The sequence below is a fragment of the Haliotis asinina genome, chromosome 14 (assembly GCF_037392515.1).
Source record: "Haliotis asinina isolate JCU_RB_2024 chromosome 14, JCU_Hal_asi_v2, whole genome shotgun sequence".
NCBI classification, from domain to species: domain Eukaryota; kingdom Metazoa; phylum Mollusca; class Gastropoda; order Lepetellida; family Haliotidae; genus Haliotis; species Haliotis asinina.
Window position 1 is genome coordinate 39,183,971 of NC_090293.1, and position 19,618 is coordinate 39,203,588.

Genomic DNA, 19,618 nt, shown 5'->3' on the forward strand with positions numbered 1-19,618 from the left:
CGTACAGATATGGTTTCGTGTTCCCATTAAAATGTACCTGTACGCTGAGTCTGAAATGATAATAATACTAATACACAGGAAATCAACAAGTGAAATATTGATGAAATAATTAGTGTCATGATAATTAGTTGGAAAATATTACCAATCGACATATGTTAATAATCCAAATGTGTGTCTCTTTATGTTTCAGGGTGTTGTGAGAAGAATCATGGAAAAGTTCGGACTTATTTAAGGTAAAATGACTTTCTCCAAGTTTTATTATTGCTCGACATGATAACATATTTAAAATAACTGCCATGCTTTCAGCACATCCTGTCAAAAGGTTATATAAATCTTAATGTAATTTCAATGTCTTTAAAACATATATTGCATGGATTATCCTTATCACATCTTTTGCAATATCATCTTACAGTAGATAATTTCAAAGTGTCCATAAATGTTTTAGCATCAATCATGCTCAAACCCCCTTCTTTATAGTTGTTTTGATTTTGTTTTAGGTTATCATTCTTTTCATTCCAAACAAATCTACAACAAATAATTTTTTTATTTAATATCTAGTACATCAAATACACCAACTACCTATTCAATTTTCAGATCATTACATATCTTGTCAATAGATTTAGCTTTTAATCCAATCCAGATTGCTTTCGATTTATCTTAATTTTATAAATTTTCAAACATGATATTTTGTAAAAAGTTGTCAGTAGCAGAATACAATGTCTCTTCAGCCCCATCAACATGATCAAGAAACAGTTCAGTATCATCAGCATATCGTTCCAGTTTATATTCATTATCATTGATAACGTTAGCTTTGATGCTTTCATTATTTCTTATGATGCAACCATAATATCTAATAGAATTGACGTAGCACACCAAGGCTGTGTGTAGTGCATAATTTCTACTTCATGTTGATCATGTTAATATTAACAGAAATCTTATGTTACCCCTTTTAGTAATGCATATACCAGTTACTTATTACTCTGTTTGATACAATGTACATCGTGAATGTGATAATAATCACAATAAAGGTTGTGGGATTGTAATAATATATTATTTCAAAAATCAAAATGAACGCACATGATTTTCTTAACAGAAGCCTTCAGGGGAATGTGGAGGAGCAAGAGGGACCATTGACATGACAGAAGGCAGGAAAGAATGGAAATCAAACGGGAGATGCTAAAACAAAAGAAAGAATCTGCAAGTTCCTGAAACTGGATTACTTAATACCACTTGACGCCTCACACCAGGGTTTGAAACACCCTGAGTCATTTTTCTGACAAATGTGCTGCGTATTGTCACATCACAGCATAACTGTAATAAAATAACTTATCTCAAGTCTTTACCCATCATCGTAATGTGTCATCATCTACTTAGACCAAGCACCGCTCCCTAGAATATATGATGGACATAACTTCACCGCTCCCTAGAATATATGATGGACACAACTTCACCGCTCCCTAGAATATATGATGGACACAACTTCACCGCTCCCTAGAATATATGATGGACACAACTTCACCGCTCCCTAGAATATATGATGGACACAACTTCACCGCTCCCTAGAATATATGATGGACACAACTTCACCGCTCCCTAGAATATATGATGGACACAACTTCACCACTCCCTAGAATATATGATGGACATAACTTCACCGCTCCCTAGAATATATGATGGACATAACTTCACCACTCCCTAGAGTATATGATGGACATAACTTCACCACTCCCTAGAATATATGATGGACATAACTTCACCACTCCCTAGAATATATGATGGACATAACTTCACCGCTCCCTAGAATATATGATGCCCTAGAATATATGATGGACATAACTTCACCACTCCCTAGAATATATGACGGACATAACTTCACCACTCCCTAGAATATATGACGGACATAACTTCACCGCTCCCTAGAATATATGACGGACATAACTTCACCACTCCCTAGAATATATGATGGACATAACTTCACCACTCCCTAGAATATATGATGGACATAACTTCACCGCTCCCTAGAATATATGATGGACATAACTTCACCACTCCCTAGAATATATGATGGACATAACTTCACCGCTCCCTAGAATATATGATGGACATAACTTCACCACTCCCTAGAATATATGATGGACATAACTTCACCACTCCCTAGAATATATGATGGACATAACTTCACCACTCCCTAGAATATATGATGGACATAACTTCACCGCTCCCTAGAATATATGATGGACATAACTTCACCGCTCCCTAGAATATATGATGGACATAACTTCACCGCTCCCTAGAATATATGATGGACACAACTTATGCACTAGCTGTATTTCTTTCCAGAAACTCAAACAGCGCATGAAGAATCCAGCTACTAGCTAACTGGACTGAGAAAGGAAACAGAAGGTGACTGTAGTCATAACCCCAGAACTGACATCGCCTGTGGAGTTTGACACAGAGGATTGTAACCTTGTCTTCTCTGTTGGAGTTTCATGGGAAAGCGAGGAGCTGCCACACTGTAAGACTTTACCAGACAATGACCTTGCAACGCCAACCAACAAGATGCATTCAGTCCTTGCCACCTAAACATCTTCCAGCCTGGTCATTGAGAATATGATTTAGGATAGTTAAGGATAGGACAGAATGTCTAAATGTACATTTGATAATCTCATGCGTTCACTATGTTTAGGAAAGCAACACCTAAAGATTCTGTTTCTGAGTCACCATTCCGTCACACGTTCCAAACATGTAGGTTTTGAAAACACTTGACCCTGTTCCTAGAAAAATGATCAATAATAACTATAAATATGCATGTATGTAGGTGGTTTATGTGCTTGTGAGTGGGCAAGTCATTCCTCTCTGAATGAAGAGAAATCTACTGACAGGATTTTGTGATTTGTGACAATGCATATTTGCAACATTGAAACACAGACACACTATGAGAACAATGTGATGTAAATATAGGTGGTATTGTTTTTGTTATGAGTGTGTATTCCTACATGTTAATGCTATTGAGCAAATTTTGATGATAGTTTCTAAATCAATGTTTATGATGAATAAAGAGAAATCAACTGACTGACTGATTTTTGTTTTATGTCCAGGTGGTGTTGAGATAACTGAAGTGAACATGTATTGTCACATAATTTACACAATCATCGATCATGTGGACATATGGTAATCGCTGCATGCTAATAACCAATCATAAACCAAATATAGCCACTGGGTAACGGAAACTCACCGGATTCCTACTGGAATCTGGGTAATGGAAACGCACTGGAGCCCATACTGGAATCTGGGTAACGGAAAGCCCTACCGGATTGTGGGTAATTTGTGAGTTTCCATTCTCCGGAAACTTGATGGAAACGTAAAGAAACGATCCAGAAACCTACCTGAAACTTAAGTTTCCATTTTGTTTCAGTTAGGTTTCCGGTAACGGCAACGCACTGGAGCCCTACTGGAATCTGGGTAACAGAAACGCACTGGAGCCCATACTGGAAACTGGGTAACGGAAACGCACTGGAGCCCTACCGGATTGTGGGTAATTTGTGAGTTTCCATTTACCGGAAACTTGATGGAAACGTAAAGAAACGATCCGGAAACCTACCTGAAACTTAAGTTTCCATTTTGTTTCAGTTAAGTTTCCGGTGTCCGGAAATGCTGTTATTTTTGCTGTGTTCTGCTCCAAGAAAAAAACACTACAACTAAATTCAGTGAAAGTCAAACTTGCTGCCACAGAAATGCAGAAATAAACTCAGCAGTTCAGTTTAACAGTTCTGCTCCAAGAAAAAAACACTACCATCAAATTCAAAGTCAAACTTATTGCCACAGAAATGCAGAAATTAACTCATCAAAAATACAAACTTGACACTCATTATTTTTCAAATAGTGTTTTGAAACTTTTCTTGAAAGAGTTCTTGTTGTGATTATGGTTAAATGCAGTGTCAAGGGCATTACATCGCACATTCATTCTATTGGTCAGGCCTATGCACCAAGGGGAGAGCACTCCACGGACCACAAGTTTTTAACATTTTTTAAAATTAATACCAAGCGCTTAAAAGTTGCTAAACAGTCGTTTACTTCACTTTCACCCCCTAACGAAACCACAGACAGGTTACGTAACTCTGTCACCAGAACCCTGCTGTGATGTCATAGAAGGAACGATTTTCAGTTGGTTGTATAGAAAATGTGTAGGAAGCTCCCCACCTCGTTTCCAAGAGTGAAATTGTTATGATATGAGAAATGTCATGTAAAATCCTAATGTCCATCAATAAAATTCACAGTTTACTACCAGTAGAAAGTAATTTTGATTTTGTAAGTCAGTGAAAATAAACTTAAACAGCATTTATCCTCAGACAGGGGGCCGCCATTTTTGAAAATTGTGATGTCACAGGCCAAAGTCTGTTAGAATTATTGAGATTATGGTTTGTTTTCATTAAGTTAGAAAATCAAAACTACTTTCTACTAGTAGTTAAATATGTATCTGAATCATGACCAAAAGGAGTTTGCATGACAGCCTGTAACATAAAATAAGCGAGGTCGGGGTCAAAGTGAAAATATTGCATGATAAATTTCTTCACTTGCTAAATTTACTTGTTTTGTAACGTTCACTCACCAGTACGTAGATACTTCAATCTACATCTTTATATTTGGTCTCATAATCCTAATTTCTTTATAATCATACTTGTATGCATTTTGAAACTTAATAAAACAAAATGATCTGCAAATGTATAACAGGAATTAAATATCTAGACATTTTATAGTTTACCTATATGAATCATAATTCGCACGCACACCCTAGTGTAGGTCATCTGTATCATTACACTTCACGATTAAAACAATGATTCTGTTGAAAGCTATGACAACTTAATCATAACAAATGGAATATATCTATCAATATCCACAAAAACGAGAGATATATAATTCATCTGCAGATTTCCCACGTGATGGGTCTTTTAACAGTCTAATATACGAAAACGTGATTATCATTTCAGGTTTTTTACAGTACTGTAGTCTCATTGGTCACCCAAGATCACACACCTGACAACTAAATGCATAATGGGCATCATTCTTTTAAAAAGTTATTTAGTTAGCCAATAATGGGCAATCAATGTATTGGCGGTTAATCCTTTGAAAGAAGGGTGTTGTTATTACATAGACACAGACACGACAGAGTGTATTCAGTATAGATTAGTAAATGTACATACATAAACACTACCTCTTGACAAATCCCCATTTATATCAGCACAAAAGTAATTAATCAATCAGCATGTTATAGGCTAATCCTTTGATCGATCCAGACACAAGAAATGTCAAATGGGGACCTTTGTCGGGTAATTTAAGTGGCGTTACCACGAAGTATACCTGTTACAAATTCATTAACTAAGCATCAAGTGAATGATGACAAATAACGTGTAGGTTTATACCACCTAACACGGATTACAACCTTGCGACACCAAGTGATTTTGACAGAGTCATCTATGAAAACAAGGGTTGTAACTCGGAAACTAAGCAAAGCAGGACACAAACTAAATGACAGTAGATTGTGAGAACATATAGCTTTCATTTTTCACAATTTCAGGTTTGTACAAACCTGTAAACGAAATAGTTTACAGCCTGAAATGTAGATGAATTCTGCAGAGACCCTCATATCTATACCTACTAGTACTATTACGTCACGGAGACGCACCGCTCTGATTGGTTGAAATTTTGTTTGCTGCTGAGAATTGTGCATTATTGTCAAAAAGCTCAATTTAAGGTAATTAAGGTTTGAAATGAGCTGTTTTAATAACAGGGTTTCATTTATAACAATGTCAGTGAGGGATTTATGCATTTGCACCCCCTAGAGTATATATGATCTTTAAAATCACGTTTCCACGTGCCACAAGACATGTTACCTACTGATACATGTGCAGTTGATCTCACGGTAGCATGTCATCTCAGAAAACACGATTTTATGGTCAATTATTCATTAATTTGCAATGCCCAGAATGTCAAACATTCAGTGTGAACATGCCATTGGCATGCTGAATACGAGAACATCCGTCACTGATGTTGCAAGGGTTATGGGATGCAGTCGACAGACCATCCATATGCTCCAGACATGTTGTGTTCAGTGATGAATCACATTAACCTTTACTGATGGAAGGGTTAGAGTTTGGAGAAGACAAGGAGAATGCAATGCCCAGCGTTGCGTACAGGAAGTGGATCAATTTGAGGACGGCAGCTTTATGGTTTGAGGTGCTAACAACAGTCATGCTCGATCACGATTCATTGTCATCCAGGAAAACCTTAATGCAGCAGCATACAGGGATCAGGTGCTCTTTCCAGAGCTTTTGCCATTCACAGCAGCTCATGGCCCAGCTCTGACTTTCCAATAGGATAACGCCAGACTTCAATTTAACAACGAATTTCCTCAGGAACGCTGGCATCAATATCAAGGAAGGCCCTCAAGATCTCCCAACCTCAACCCCATACAGCATGTGTGGGATGTGTTAGGCAGGCGGTTCCGTCAAGTAAGGAACACTCCACAGAACGGAGCTTGGTGCCATGTTGGTACAAATATGGCAGCTCATTTCCTAAGCTGTGTTCAGACGCATCATCCAATCCATGAGGAGCCATTTTTTTTGTATTGCAGTTGTGAACGCCCATGGAGGACACACCCGACATTGACACAATTTCATTAAGTTGTGACTCAGTTTTTGATCATGGACATTGTTGTCGCATTTCCGGTGGAACCAATTCCATGACAAACATGATCTGTATGCTATGGCATCTTTAATGACAAGAGAATTAAATACAATCGTTATTTCAAACCCATTTTCCAAAATGTTCAAATTATTCACTTTGAAACAAGTGTAAAGTTTTTATTTTTGTTGAGTTTATATTTTTATTCAGAAATCCAATAAGGCACCAGTACACCACAAGACAAATCTACAGTGAAAGTCTCTAAACTGGCATGCGTTGGGGCCAGCAAAATATGCCGATATAGTGAGCATGCCAGAGAACTTTTCCCTTTTCAACTTGAGAATAATATTCCATGTGCTGTAAAATACAACTGAACACCGTTGGCAAGAACTGCACCTTGACGTTACTTAGTCATACCATGGCCATGACTGGGAGCACTGTCCATAAACACAATGATTTTCTGTCTTTGTCGTCTCATTTGTCGATTCAGTTGTTCTAACAAATCGATATACAGTCCACTTGTCAACCACGCCTTATAGGACCACCAAAGTACAGGGTAGAGCGTTTCTGTCCCTTGCCTATCACAAGTTCAGGCATAATCCTTAACCATACTCCACTGTATTTAACCATAACCTAATGTGATGTTAATATACGTTCTGCTAATCTTCAAAGCCATCTTGACACATCAAGCGACTGACAAACTGGGAGATGCCAATTAATTTAATTTGTCATGTTACACGTGTGGCTCACCAATTTACCTCACCTAAGTATGCTTAACCACCATACTTAACTGTAATCCACTGTGTTGTTCATACATACTTTCTTCTGAAAGTGGCAACACTGACTCCCATTGAACATCTCAAGTGGTAACCACATAACGGCCTTTTCAGATGAACCCATCTTCACAACACACGCTTGCTGATTACCTGGCTGTTCTACTAGCAAGAGGCAACCCTCGTACAAAATAGAGAAAGGTGACAAGAAAATGATGATCGTTTGTTAAACAACTTTTTTATTGGGGTGTCCCAAATTACGAGACACATCATCAGAGTTGGTCTGTCGATTTCATGTGGCTGTGCAAAATTTGGTTTTGTTGCAATTATTAGATTTTGTGTTAGTGAGCAATTTATCGGCCTCTAATGGAATCAAACAGACTGTAGACTAAACAAATGTCTAAATGTGAATCAATCGATACTAGCTGGCTGAGGAGTGTGTCGGCTGCACAGCGTATCAGTAATCACATGCTATATTCAGAGTAACTAAATCGAGTATGGGTTCAGTGTCGTATTCATGTCTTATGTAGTCGTTTAGGTAGCTGGATGGAAGACTATCAGCAATGGATTCAGTCATAAAGTACTCTTTCAATGTGGTCTACATTGAATGATAACACCATGGAGGCTCGTTGATGGTGGATAGCCTTCTCTTTTTATGATTCGACAAGTTTTATTCTCATGTCTTTTATCCCAAGATATTGTACCGCCATTTAAAAGGTCTTGAAAATCGGTGCTCTCTGCAAGATATACATGTATAATTAGTTTTGCATGTGGTTTTATAACATAATCTTCATTTAAAAAATCATACTGTTGGTAATCTTATATTCAATAATATTTAAAACAGTAAGATTGTTGACTGGTGCTAACATGTTGCCAGCGTGACCCGGTATTCATAACACTTGTACAGGATTATATTCTGAGGGAATATAGTATGTGAAAAGGACGCCGTTATTAATAATTTTGGAAACGAGGTCATTTTGATTAAAACTGCTGTAAGAGTTGGTTAGTATTATTTTAATTACCCATTCAAGATCTGTAAACTCCGCTAGTGGCATTTGTTTGTATACTCTATCTTTAAAGTAAAAGACGTATGGGGTGTCTTCCTCACCAGGTAAATCGAATCCATTAGTGTCTCCTAGATCACTGAGTGTTACACTGGATACCATTATTTATATAATACTGTTGAAAAACAGTTTCCAATTGTTTTTCTGATAATGTCATGTGTATGAACTTCAACCCAATAAAAGTGATGTGCTCGGTTTGAAAAATCTTGGTTAGAGTTAGTGTCTTCCACTATATCTGTGACATCTCGCAAACTGGAGTGTGAGACACCCCCCATCCATACATAAATTGAGCAAATGCAAACCTGGTGTTTTTATCCCATCAGACTTTGATTCATTTCATGATCTCAATATCGCTCTGCAGTGGTTCACCTAGGAAAACTTGCAATGCCAACATGGAATTCTCCGAGAGGCTTTCTAGGAGGGTGGTTACATCAGCAAATTCAGAAACCAACTGCAGTGCCGCGGTCTCCCCAGGTTTACACAACAGCATGTGGACTGCTCTACATGAGGCTGGTGTGATGATTACACTGTGTCTCTGTGATGGGGACGTAAGCCACAAGCAGGGTTACATTGTTTATGACTTTGTTCAGGTAGTGGTCTTTGTTTTCCATGAAAACGTATGGGCAGATAAGTGTTATGTTGAGAAGCCAGCTGATTTGAGCTGGTAACATAGTCCACTTGTTGTCATCCGTGTGTATTAGATGGTATGGTAAGTTTTGATAAATATCTGTAGGCCTATCAAAGTCTTCTAAATTCTAAATCAAACAGTTTACCTCCGAACGATGGGTGTATTAACCATTCACCTGAGTTGTTGTGAATTATATTGCATGGTGTGAGGTTGATAGATCCAAATGTATCTAGTTCAAAAGTACTACCAGATCCACAGGCGGCGGGGACTTCAACTCGTTTGTAAATGTTGTTCATAAGCTTAAAAGCGTATATTTTAACATCTATTTCTGCATCATCAAACCCTCTAGTATCACCAAAGTCGGATAAACCAACATTAATACATCTTTTCATTCGCATTCCTGGCCCTTGATTACTTCTGTATTTGTAGTGTTTTGCTTAGGTATCCTATATTTACAGTATTATTTCTTGTATCTAAAATTGATACTCTTAATTCGGGAATACTACCACTTGTTAATTTTTCATACTGATGAGATGAAAATGAGTCGGTGCGACCCTCACTGTATTTTTCTGTTTTAACTGGGACAGCCCTCAACAACATGGAAGGACTCTCACTTTGTTTATTATCAGTTGTGCTAACGTGGTCGAGATGAACGCATAGCTTGTGGTATGGAATTAGATCTGGTAATTTCGAACCACTGATACTCTGGCCAGTTGGCTATTGCAAGTGATGACATCCCTAGCGTCTCCGCCAACTAGTTACTGATTATCAGTCTGTTTTTCCCCTTGTGGTCTAACATAACTCGGTCTTTTCAACTGCACTCCTTCGTCGGGCAGTTAATGAAAGACCTCGGGCTTCTGTAAATGATAATGCCCTGAAAAATAGCGTTACCCTTATAGTAGCAGCAAGGCTCTAGTTTTCTCTTCTGTATATCGATTAGTTATAGCTAATTCATCTGGGTTATTTGCCTTGACCAAGATGTCAAGAAACAACAGAAACTGAACACTATCTATGAATCTCAACCCATTTAGCGAAAAGGATATATATCTCTCCATATTGTTTGGGATACAGGAAACGTTGCCTTCTACTTTTGAAACAGCCTGCAAAATCAAGTGTGAATCATACCCTCGTAAATTGTGAAACACCACAGGGATATGAATAAGCTTAGGGTTTATTCTCAACTTCAGATTACACTCACTGTGAGCCGCACCTCTGTATTTCCCTGTCATGTGACAGTGGTCTTGCACTGAATCACCACTCAGAGGTTTACAGCATACATGATAATGAATGCTTTTGATGTGTTTGCCGATCAGCTTTGGTCATATGCATTGGGGTTATGTTGTGTAATTTTTTCCTGATCTCTCCCTCTTCGTGTTGCAAACACTTTAGAAATTTCTCAGCTGCGTCTGGGCCTCTATAATTGACAGGAGGGTAACTTGGTCATCACAACGGACGACCACATATCCAAACCCACATGTAACTTTGATTAGGGGATTGGGCCACTGTATCGACTGGTTTAATAATAACTTCAAAGTCTGCGTAGATAATGTATGGTACTGGCATCTGATTTTTGTGGTTGAGAAATTTGAAGATATTGTTGTTTTCAGTCGGCATATCTACACGTATAGCTGTCTCCCCTACACCTTGACAATCATGAATCGAGTAGATCGGCCCTAGAAAACCCATGAAGACACCTTTCACAAAGGTGTTTCCTCCCTCTATATTTCGATTGATCGTACAATAGTCGACTGAAATACTTAATCCATGTGTAGTGATATTTTTCACCTTGTTGTATCATAAATATATTGATTGTTTTACGATTATCCTTATATAATAAAGGGCTTATCCTGTGCACTATTACGTTTTCACCTTTGAGTCCGAATACGTTTATAGCTAAGTCTGGATTCTGTTTTTCTATTTTTGGGATCTGAGATATGGGCGTGGGTTCATCTATATCTTCCCAATTGATCCCATCATCTTCCGGATAACTGGAAAGCCTGTCAGAATTTTTTCCAGCTGGAAATTTAGCAGATCTTATCATTGTCCTCATATCATTGTTTCCATGGTTTTTAACGTTAACCATAGCTTGTTTGTTCTGAAAATGCACAGGCAGGGGTAAGTACGATCCACCTCTCAACGGTACATAGTTTGCTGTATCAAGGTAGATCATATTAATCACATCAACAACCCAACCAGACCCCCTATTAGCGTAACGTTCTAGTGTTTCTCGAATTTCCAGAATGATCTGTCTATAGAAAAGTTGATAGTATCTGGTTGCATTGTAACTTCCTGATTACCTCTGAAGTAAACAATGGTCTGGTCAGTTGCTTCATTCCCCTGTTGTTTCTCTAGTGTCATCTTTAACGTGAGTTGAAATTGAATACCTTTTAAATCACTCAGTTTTCCATTCACTTTATCAAATACCAATTGCCTTATATCTTTAACATCTATGTTTCTTTGAACTTTCTTCCACCCTCTCAAATATTTTCCTTTAGCACGCTCAGTAGGTGTGAATTGTAATTCTATAGGAGCTTGTTCATTGAGTGAATAACCTCGCATTTCCCGGCGCACATGCTTGAATTTTAAATCTTTCGTAGTAGGAGGTTTTTGATATCTTATCCCTAATAAAGTTAGTAATTCAGACTTCCTCATATGAGAGTACCGCCGAATACCATGTTGGTGTGCCAGCTTTTTCTACTCATGGACTGTTGCCATGACACAGGGTTCATGCCATATGTGAAACATTACTCTAATTGGTTGTCGCGCGACCACACACTGTGTAACCCAGCTCTCCTCAGCCACCCGGTATCGATCGATTCACATTTACACATTTGTTTAGTCTAGTGAACAGGCCAGCCTACAGCACAGTCGACTTTTTGTTTTGGAGTTTTTTGAAAGGGGGTCTAGATCTATGTAATTGATAAGTATAAGGCTTATATATGAGGTGAGCTCATGCCCTGATTACTTATACTACTTATTTGTATGTGCCAAGTTTGGTTCAGAAACAGTGAACAGTTTTCAAGTTCTGGTCCGGAAGAGAGCACACCAAATTCAGTTAAAGTAAAAACTTGTTGCCCTAGGAACACAAAAAATATTTTATTCAGAATTCCACTAACACTACCAAAAGGCACCATGTACACCATCAGATCTGTCTATTTGTCTAGTTTGGTGAAGAAATAATGAACAGTTTGGAAGTTCTGGTTCAGAAAAGACGAGTGTGCATGGACGGACAGAGTGCATTTTGATACCACCTGCAAAACGATTGGCGGAGTGTGATTTGAACCTGTGACAATTACAGGGGGTGACTTACCCATCTACCGTGGAGGCCATAAAGACAAGATAAGGTCCCAGAAGAGCTTTGACTAGAGGTAATGGTATGGCTGCAGCCTCATCAATGCACAACAGCTCCGCCTGCCCCAGCTTCAGATTGTCTGATGGGTGGATGTACTGTAAACACATAACAGGGTATCAGCTGTTTTACAGACAGAACATTATCTACATTGACAAAGAGTCTTAGTATTCTACCTGTAAGAATTGATCAGACAACAGGAACAACACACATTAGACTGGTACCTATATGTAACAGACCACCATCGCAGTGACTCACTCCAAGATACTCTCAGATCTCGCACAACTGCTGGAGTGGTGACAACTACGAGCAGAATGTGTTCACAAAATTCAGAATTGCATGTCATTCAATCTTCCTTAAATTCAATAGTGACAAAACTGATTGGGAATTCCCATCAACTTCACAAAATTGAATGTTACAGGCACTAAGTTGGATCATCTTCTGAAGCGCCTTCAACATCTGTCAGGAACCTGGGTGTTCAAATGCACAGGTGTATGTCTAGCAGGACTCAAGCCCTAAAAACAGCCAGAACTGCCAACTTCAAAGTTTGTACATCAGCAAAATCAGACGATACCTGGATGTCGAAAACTCTTGTCTATGCATATGTCACTTCCCATATGGATAAGTACAATTCTATTCTCTCATGTCAGAATCTGGAGCCATCACACGTCTACAAAGAGTCCAGAATAAAGCAGCCAGTCATTACCCATATCAGACAGCACATTCATATCACATCTATACTGAAACAGCTTCACTGGCTCCCAATCCAGAAATGTGTATACTTCAAAATTCTGACCCTTACCTACTTGGTTCTTCAATGTGAGACAGCCCTGACCTACTTGAAGGAACACATCACTCTTTACATTCTGCAACAAACCCCCTTGTCCTCACAACTGCTCACTGTCCCATTCAGTAGTCATATGCCCTCTCTGAGGCAGTCCCAGCACTGTTGAATAGTATCACTCAGATCTGCCAACTCAACTGACTCTTCCCACCAATCCTTGAAAACATTTTTTATAATCCAAGAACATTTAGCCTCTGTGTTGTTTCATGTTTGTATTAACGTAAAGCACCACTGATCAGCTTACAGGTTGAGATCAGTTGCTATAGGAAAGCATTATGAAAATGCTAATATCATTTGTACAAATTGTTACGACTATAGCATCAAAGATGAATTTTATGTCTTGTTCACTTGTTCAAAGTATTCCTCTTTACAAATTAAGTTGTTATATCCTTATCAAGTTAAGAATATGTATACAATCATAAACCTGTTAAATGTAAAACACCCTTAAATCCATTGCAATAAGCCTTAAACATGTTTTTCGTTTAAGATTCTCGACATGATTATATTACATATGTATATCTATACTTCATGTAACGGTACTCTACGCCATGTGGCCATTCTAATGAATAAATAGATTGTTTGACTGATTGAAGTGGATTATTATTATCATATAGCACAAAAGGCAACTTCATGATTTTTACTGTAGTGCATACATATGTTCACTTGTTCTCTGAAACCTTTCTCATAATAACATTTCCAAGGTTTGGTTTTTTATGGGTAATCATGGGTAAACCTGACAGCTGAAAATCTATTTCTTCATCCAACTCTAAAACTAAGAATTGCTCAGCCTGTGGAAACTTAATGACATGAAATGGTTCTCACAGAGATTTTTTTTAAGTATGTTGAGAGTTCATGTTCTGTTGTTTTCCTGTTGTTTGGCATGTTAGCCATTATGTTCAACACTTTTCGAGAAGTGTGGTGTCAAAAAAGTCAAGAAAAGAAGATGAAACAGCTGCACTCCAGCAAATGTGCCTGCAGACATTGAGATGATCATAAACATCATTTGGACTCCAAACTGCTGTGTCCTCCAAGTCCTATGTACAGGAGAATTCCTAACATTTTGTAGGGTACCTTAAGGAAAGTACTCTGGAATATCTGGGGGGGGGGGGGGGGGGGAGGATGGGTGGGCTTTTGGTGTTGGAGGTAGTATTTCTACATAGTAATATCACTGATTATGAGTGCATCAGTCCATCAGCACTTGACTATAGAATCCCACATAGGATTGAGGTGACCAGATTAATCCAAAACTAAGTTGGGAAGACCAACTAAAACTCATAACACTACTTGTTTGTCCTGTGCAAGCCCTATCCCAGACGAGTTTTTCAAAAATTTATTGAGTCTAAATAATGTAGTTCTGAAATCTTTGATGATGTAGCTAAACACATAAGGAAAGCATTCTCACCTGAAAGATGTGAAAAGGATGCTTTTGCCAAGATTCAAATGGATGACACAATTCTGATAATACTACTGATAAATCCTGTAGTTAAAGGGGCACTGATGCGGAGCGAATAATGTTTCTCGCCAACGGTCGAATTACGAAACCAAACCGCAAATTGGTCAGCGCCCGCTCCTTCGACCGTGACGGACAAAGGAACTGGGCTCCTGTCCATATTAGCACAATTTCTTCGCCTAAACAGTCAGGAGGCCGGATGCCCATCATATGCCATTTGTTTAAAAATATCCATGGTATTCCTTGTCTGATCGTAACCAAATATCCCAGCAGTGTAGTTCTTTTCGGATGCTTGGATGGTATAGTTACTGATCCAATTTGATCCTATTTCTGTGTTTTTAACCTCGATATTTAATCATGTTACATGAAAATATGATATCTACAGGCACGTAGCAAGCCATTTGTTTCAGTACGGAAGATTGCAAAGCTTTATATTTAGGTAGTTGTGAGTGTTGGTTCAGCTGTGATAGCAAATATCACACGTAAATTTTGGTAGCTATGGTAGCTACAATGGTTTATTATTTATGATAATAAAAACACACAGTTGATTTATTTGAATTCGTAAACAAAAAACAATGACTTTGCCTTTGGTAGAGAAATCTGAAAATTTTCTTACGTAAAAACCCCTTATTTCACCTATTTACCCAAGTACACAGCAAATGCCTGTGTGTATTCCTTATGTAACGAAATTCAGTTGGTATCCTCAAAACAGTTTCGGCCCATAAGTGTTTTCAGGCTGCATGCGACACAGAGATTACATCTTCCTTGCTGTAACTCGTTTGAACCTACACGTGTTATTTGTCATCATTCTCTGGATGGTCAATTAACAAATTTATAACAGGTATAATTAGTAGTAACACCACTTCGGTTACTCAACAAAGGTTCCCATTTGGCATTTCTCCTGTCTGGAGTAAATACTCAACATTATAAATTAAGGTCTGTAATGGCAAATGTATTGCATGTTATGTAATATGTGCATGTAAGTGATGCAAGAGGGTTTATCAGCTGAGTTGCAAAAACAAACATCGATCAAAGGATTAACCGATAACACACTGATTGATTAATTACTTTTATCTCCTAGCGGATTTGTCAAAAGGCAGTGTGTGTAGATGACTACACCCTGTCGTAAAGAGTGAGTGCAAAAACAACATCCTCCCTTCAAAGAATTAACCACCCTTGCGCTGATTGATTGATTGTTCATTATTGGTTAACTAAATTACTTAGAATAGTGGACATCATACAATTAGTTGCCAGGTGTGCTATCTTGGGAGACCAATGAAAGGTTTATCTGGTTTTCACTAACGAAAGACGTGAAACGATGTGTTACTTTTTCGCAAACTAGACAGTTGTAAGACGCGACACAGAGCAGGATTATTTACCAGCTGCAGATGAATGGAATACGATTTCTTTTACGTGGATATTGATGGATGCATTCCTGAACAAGGTAGTAGCCTGACATTGTTGCTATAAAATTAGTCTGTTTTACTTTCATTATTTGCATTTTGTTTTAATTTATTTGTTGTAGCATTCAGCAGAATCTGTATGACAGAAAACACACACTAGATCGCGTATGTGTGTGAAATAGGATCCAAATTGACAATGTATAAATGTTGCTGTTATGTTAGAAATTTACTATGAGTATAAGCAGATCGTGTGTTCTTTCATTAATTTTCAGAATCATACAAATATGACAATAAACTAATCAGGGTTATGAGACAAAATATAGAGACGTACATTGGCTTCGTTATTGTTCTGTCCTAATAGTTTTTTACCATTTCTACCACTGGCAGATGATTAACCTTCAAAGTGTTTCATTTGTTTTCATAATACATTTGTAATGAAGTAAAAATGACTTCACCTAAGTTGATCTGTCTATAATTAAACTATCAGTTGCGTTTACTGAATGCGCAGCAGAGGTCACGAACCAGTCACGAATTCTGGGATATCATCCGGGTACTCACGGGAGAAAAACAATAACAAACGTTTACACCAGTCCATGGAAATTGCTCCGCATCAGTGCCCCTTTAAGCATTGTATTAGGATATCCTCTAGTTCAAAGGATCGTAAGATACTGATAACCAGATCCTTCCCAACGTGTCTCCATGGCTTAGTAAGGACAGATCTGGTGGAGATCTTTCTTATGATATATACAGAAACTGTGCATAGAAAAATTTGAAATCTAAATTTATCAAACCCCCTCTGCCCACTCACCCCCCAACATATTTGAAAGGACAAATCATCTGACAGTTACTTGATGTTTTCATAGACTAAGTTTCAATCGTTTCCATGGAAATCATGAAAAATATATACGCCATATATCTGCAAACAGCAAAATGCAGCATTTAAAGATCTGGTGAATGATACTAAATACTTTTCGAGTTGTGCTCTGGAAATGAAGCCCATCCCTCCATTTTGAGACTAAGTCAGAATCGTTGGCATGGAAAATGATAAATCACAACAAAAGTCATCAGAAGATGACACATTCCCCCCAGCCCCTATATATTTGAAAGGACAAATCATCTGACAGTTACTTATTGTGTTTTTAGACTAAGTTTGAATTGTTTCCATGGAATTCATGACAAATATAAATGCCACATATCTGTAATCAGAAAAAGTCACTATTTCAAGATCTCTAATGTATCTGCGAAAATCTTTTGAAGGATATGAAATGGTTTTCGAGTTGTGCTCCAGAAACAAAGTCACCAACATGTCCATGGAAACCAAGAAAATAATAAACCACAAAAACCTGTATATAGCAAAAGGCACCACTTTGGGCTCTGCTACACATATCTAATAAGTTTTACAGACAGGAATTGAGACGTTTTTGAGTTCTGCTCCGCAAACGAAACATACCTCTCACATTTGAGACTAAATCCAAAACGTTTCAATAAAAACCGAGAAAATAAGAAATCACAAAAACCTGTACATAGCGATAGGCACCACTTTAGGTTCTGATTGATATATCTACCAAATTTTGCAGAAAAATATAGAATGGTTTTTGAGTTCTGCTCCAGAAACAAAGGCCAGTCCAACATCATACCACCACACCATTAGACTAAGACTAAAATGTTCTATGGAAAAACAAAAAAAATAAAAATGCCAAAAATCTGTACATAGCAAAAGGCACAACCATAGGTTCAGATCATTATATATATAAATTTATCTAAAAATATTGAACGGTTTCTGAGTTATGCTCCTGATACAAAATGATTACGGATGGACAACGAGGCATCGACTATATCCCCCTGCATTACATGCCGGGGGATAATAAACACCACAAAACTGACTTTAAATTATGCTTCAAGCTAAACATTGTTTCACGTTTCAGAAACAATTTCCATGAAAAAGGCAATCATGTGTCAGAGGACACATTCATAAGAAGTAAGCATTGATACAACATGATAGTAAGATTGTAGCATGTTTCAAGAGAACAAAAATTTATGGATTTTGATAACAGGTGTATCTATTAGCAACTGACTGTTGCTTGTGACTGAGTTACCTGAATGGTTTGACGATGTTCCTTGAAGATGTTGACTCTCACTATGGCTTTGTTAAAGTCAGGGTTAGTTGACTGTATTATCTCATAATCCATATGTTCCTGTAAGAAATAAATACATCCTTCTGTGAAAGCGATTTTTTTCAAATCGATTCAGGACAACTATGAAAGAATCCTTCTTTTACCATATTGTATGCAATTTTATCTACTTCATAAACACAGTAAGACTGATCCTTTTTAACAACTGATTTTCTGGCAAAGGCTTTCAAAAAATAGTTTTGGGAAGCAGCCTTTGTTTCTGTGATGGGAGATGTGTGCAACCATTAAACTATTAAACAGCTGTATGCAAACAATGTTGAAAACAGCTTCCAAACATAAACATATTCCTCACTTTGTCTCTTGTACAATATTGATACTGAATGAATATTCATGTTATCCGAAGTGTGTCATGAAGAGCAAACAAACATATCTTCCACTTTAGCTTTTGAAGAAAGAGTTTATCAAGTCTATGATTTTGTCATTGTGACTAATCCTCCTAGTATTTAGAAAGACCAAAACCTATGAAGACAAGTCATGTAAAACTTAATTGTAATTATTTAATCTCCATTCTTAATCCTTATCACAATCACATTGTACACTGCCTTGTCAGCAAGCCTGTACCATACTGTCACTGTCCTTAACTATTGTATAAGGCATTTATGGCCTTATTTTGTCATACACCTTGGCTGTGCCTCTCATCACGTCGACTGTACAAGGAAGTGCTACTGTTTCTCTATCTGTCCATTGTTGTCAAAAAATGTATATATAAGCTCACATCTATATTGTCAAGCAGTCCAGTATTCCGACTGTGCATGTAAGGATAACCGTGAGCAGGATAACTCACTGGAAACACCTTGGAGTTGAGCTGGAAGTCTGCTCATGTATACTATGTATACTTATGTACATATTTATGTATACATGTTTATGTCATACCTTGTGTAACCAACTAAAGCAGTTTGAACTCAACCTATCCTCTATCCTCATCAAAATAACCTTTGTTCTAATTCGGAGCTAATATCCAATGACCATATACAGTGCATTGACATTTTCATGAACACCTTTGCCTAAGTTTGTCTCCTACTATCTCAGAATATTTATTAAATAACTCAACATAATTTTGTAAACCTCACTATTAAACAATGATTAGAAAATATGTGATCAGAACATCTTGAAATACAATAAAATATTCAGATATACTCATGGAAAAATTTAAGGGAACACATGTTTCTTAGGGCAATTCAAAATTTCTGTTTACTAACTTCAGCACAGTGTTTTATCGTTTTTGTGATGATCA

At 37.6% G+C, this 19,618-nt stretch overlaps 1 protein-coding gene across 2 annotated transcripts in view; it reads right to left on the minus strand.

The window, feature by feature from the left end:
* Positions 1-19,618, minus strand: part of LOC137261048 (RNA cytidine acetyltransferase-like) — a 202,082-nt gene that overhangs the window by 121,823 nt on the left and 60,641 nt on the right. For both annotated transcript variants that reach the window (XM_067798710.1, XM_067798711.1), the window contains exons 10-11: positions 18,289-18,387; positions 12,457-12,593 (exon numbers count right to left, since the gene is read on the minus strand). In XM_067798710.1, coding sequence (XP_067654811.1) covers positions 12,457-12,593; positions 18,289-18,387 — 236 coding nt within the window. The remainder of the gene's footprint in view (positions 1-12,456; positions 12,594-18,288; positions 18,388-19,618) is intronic.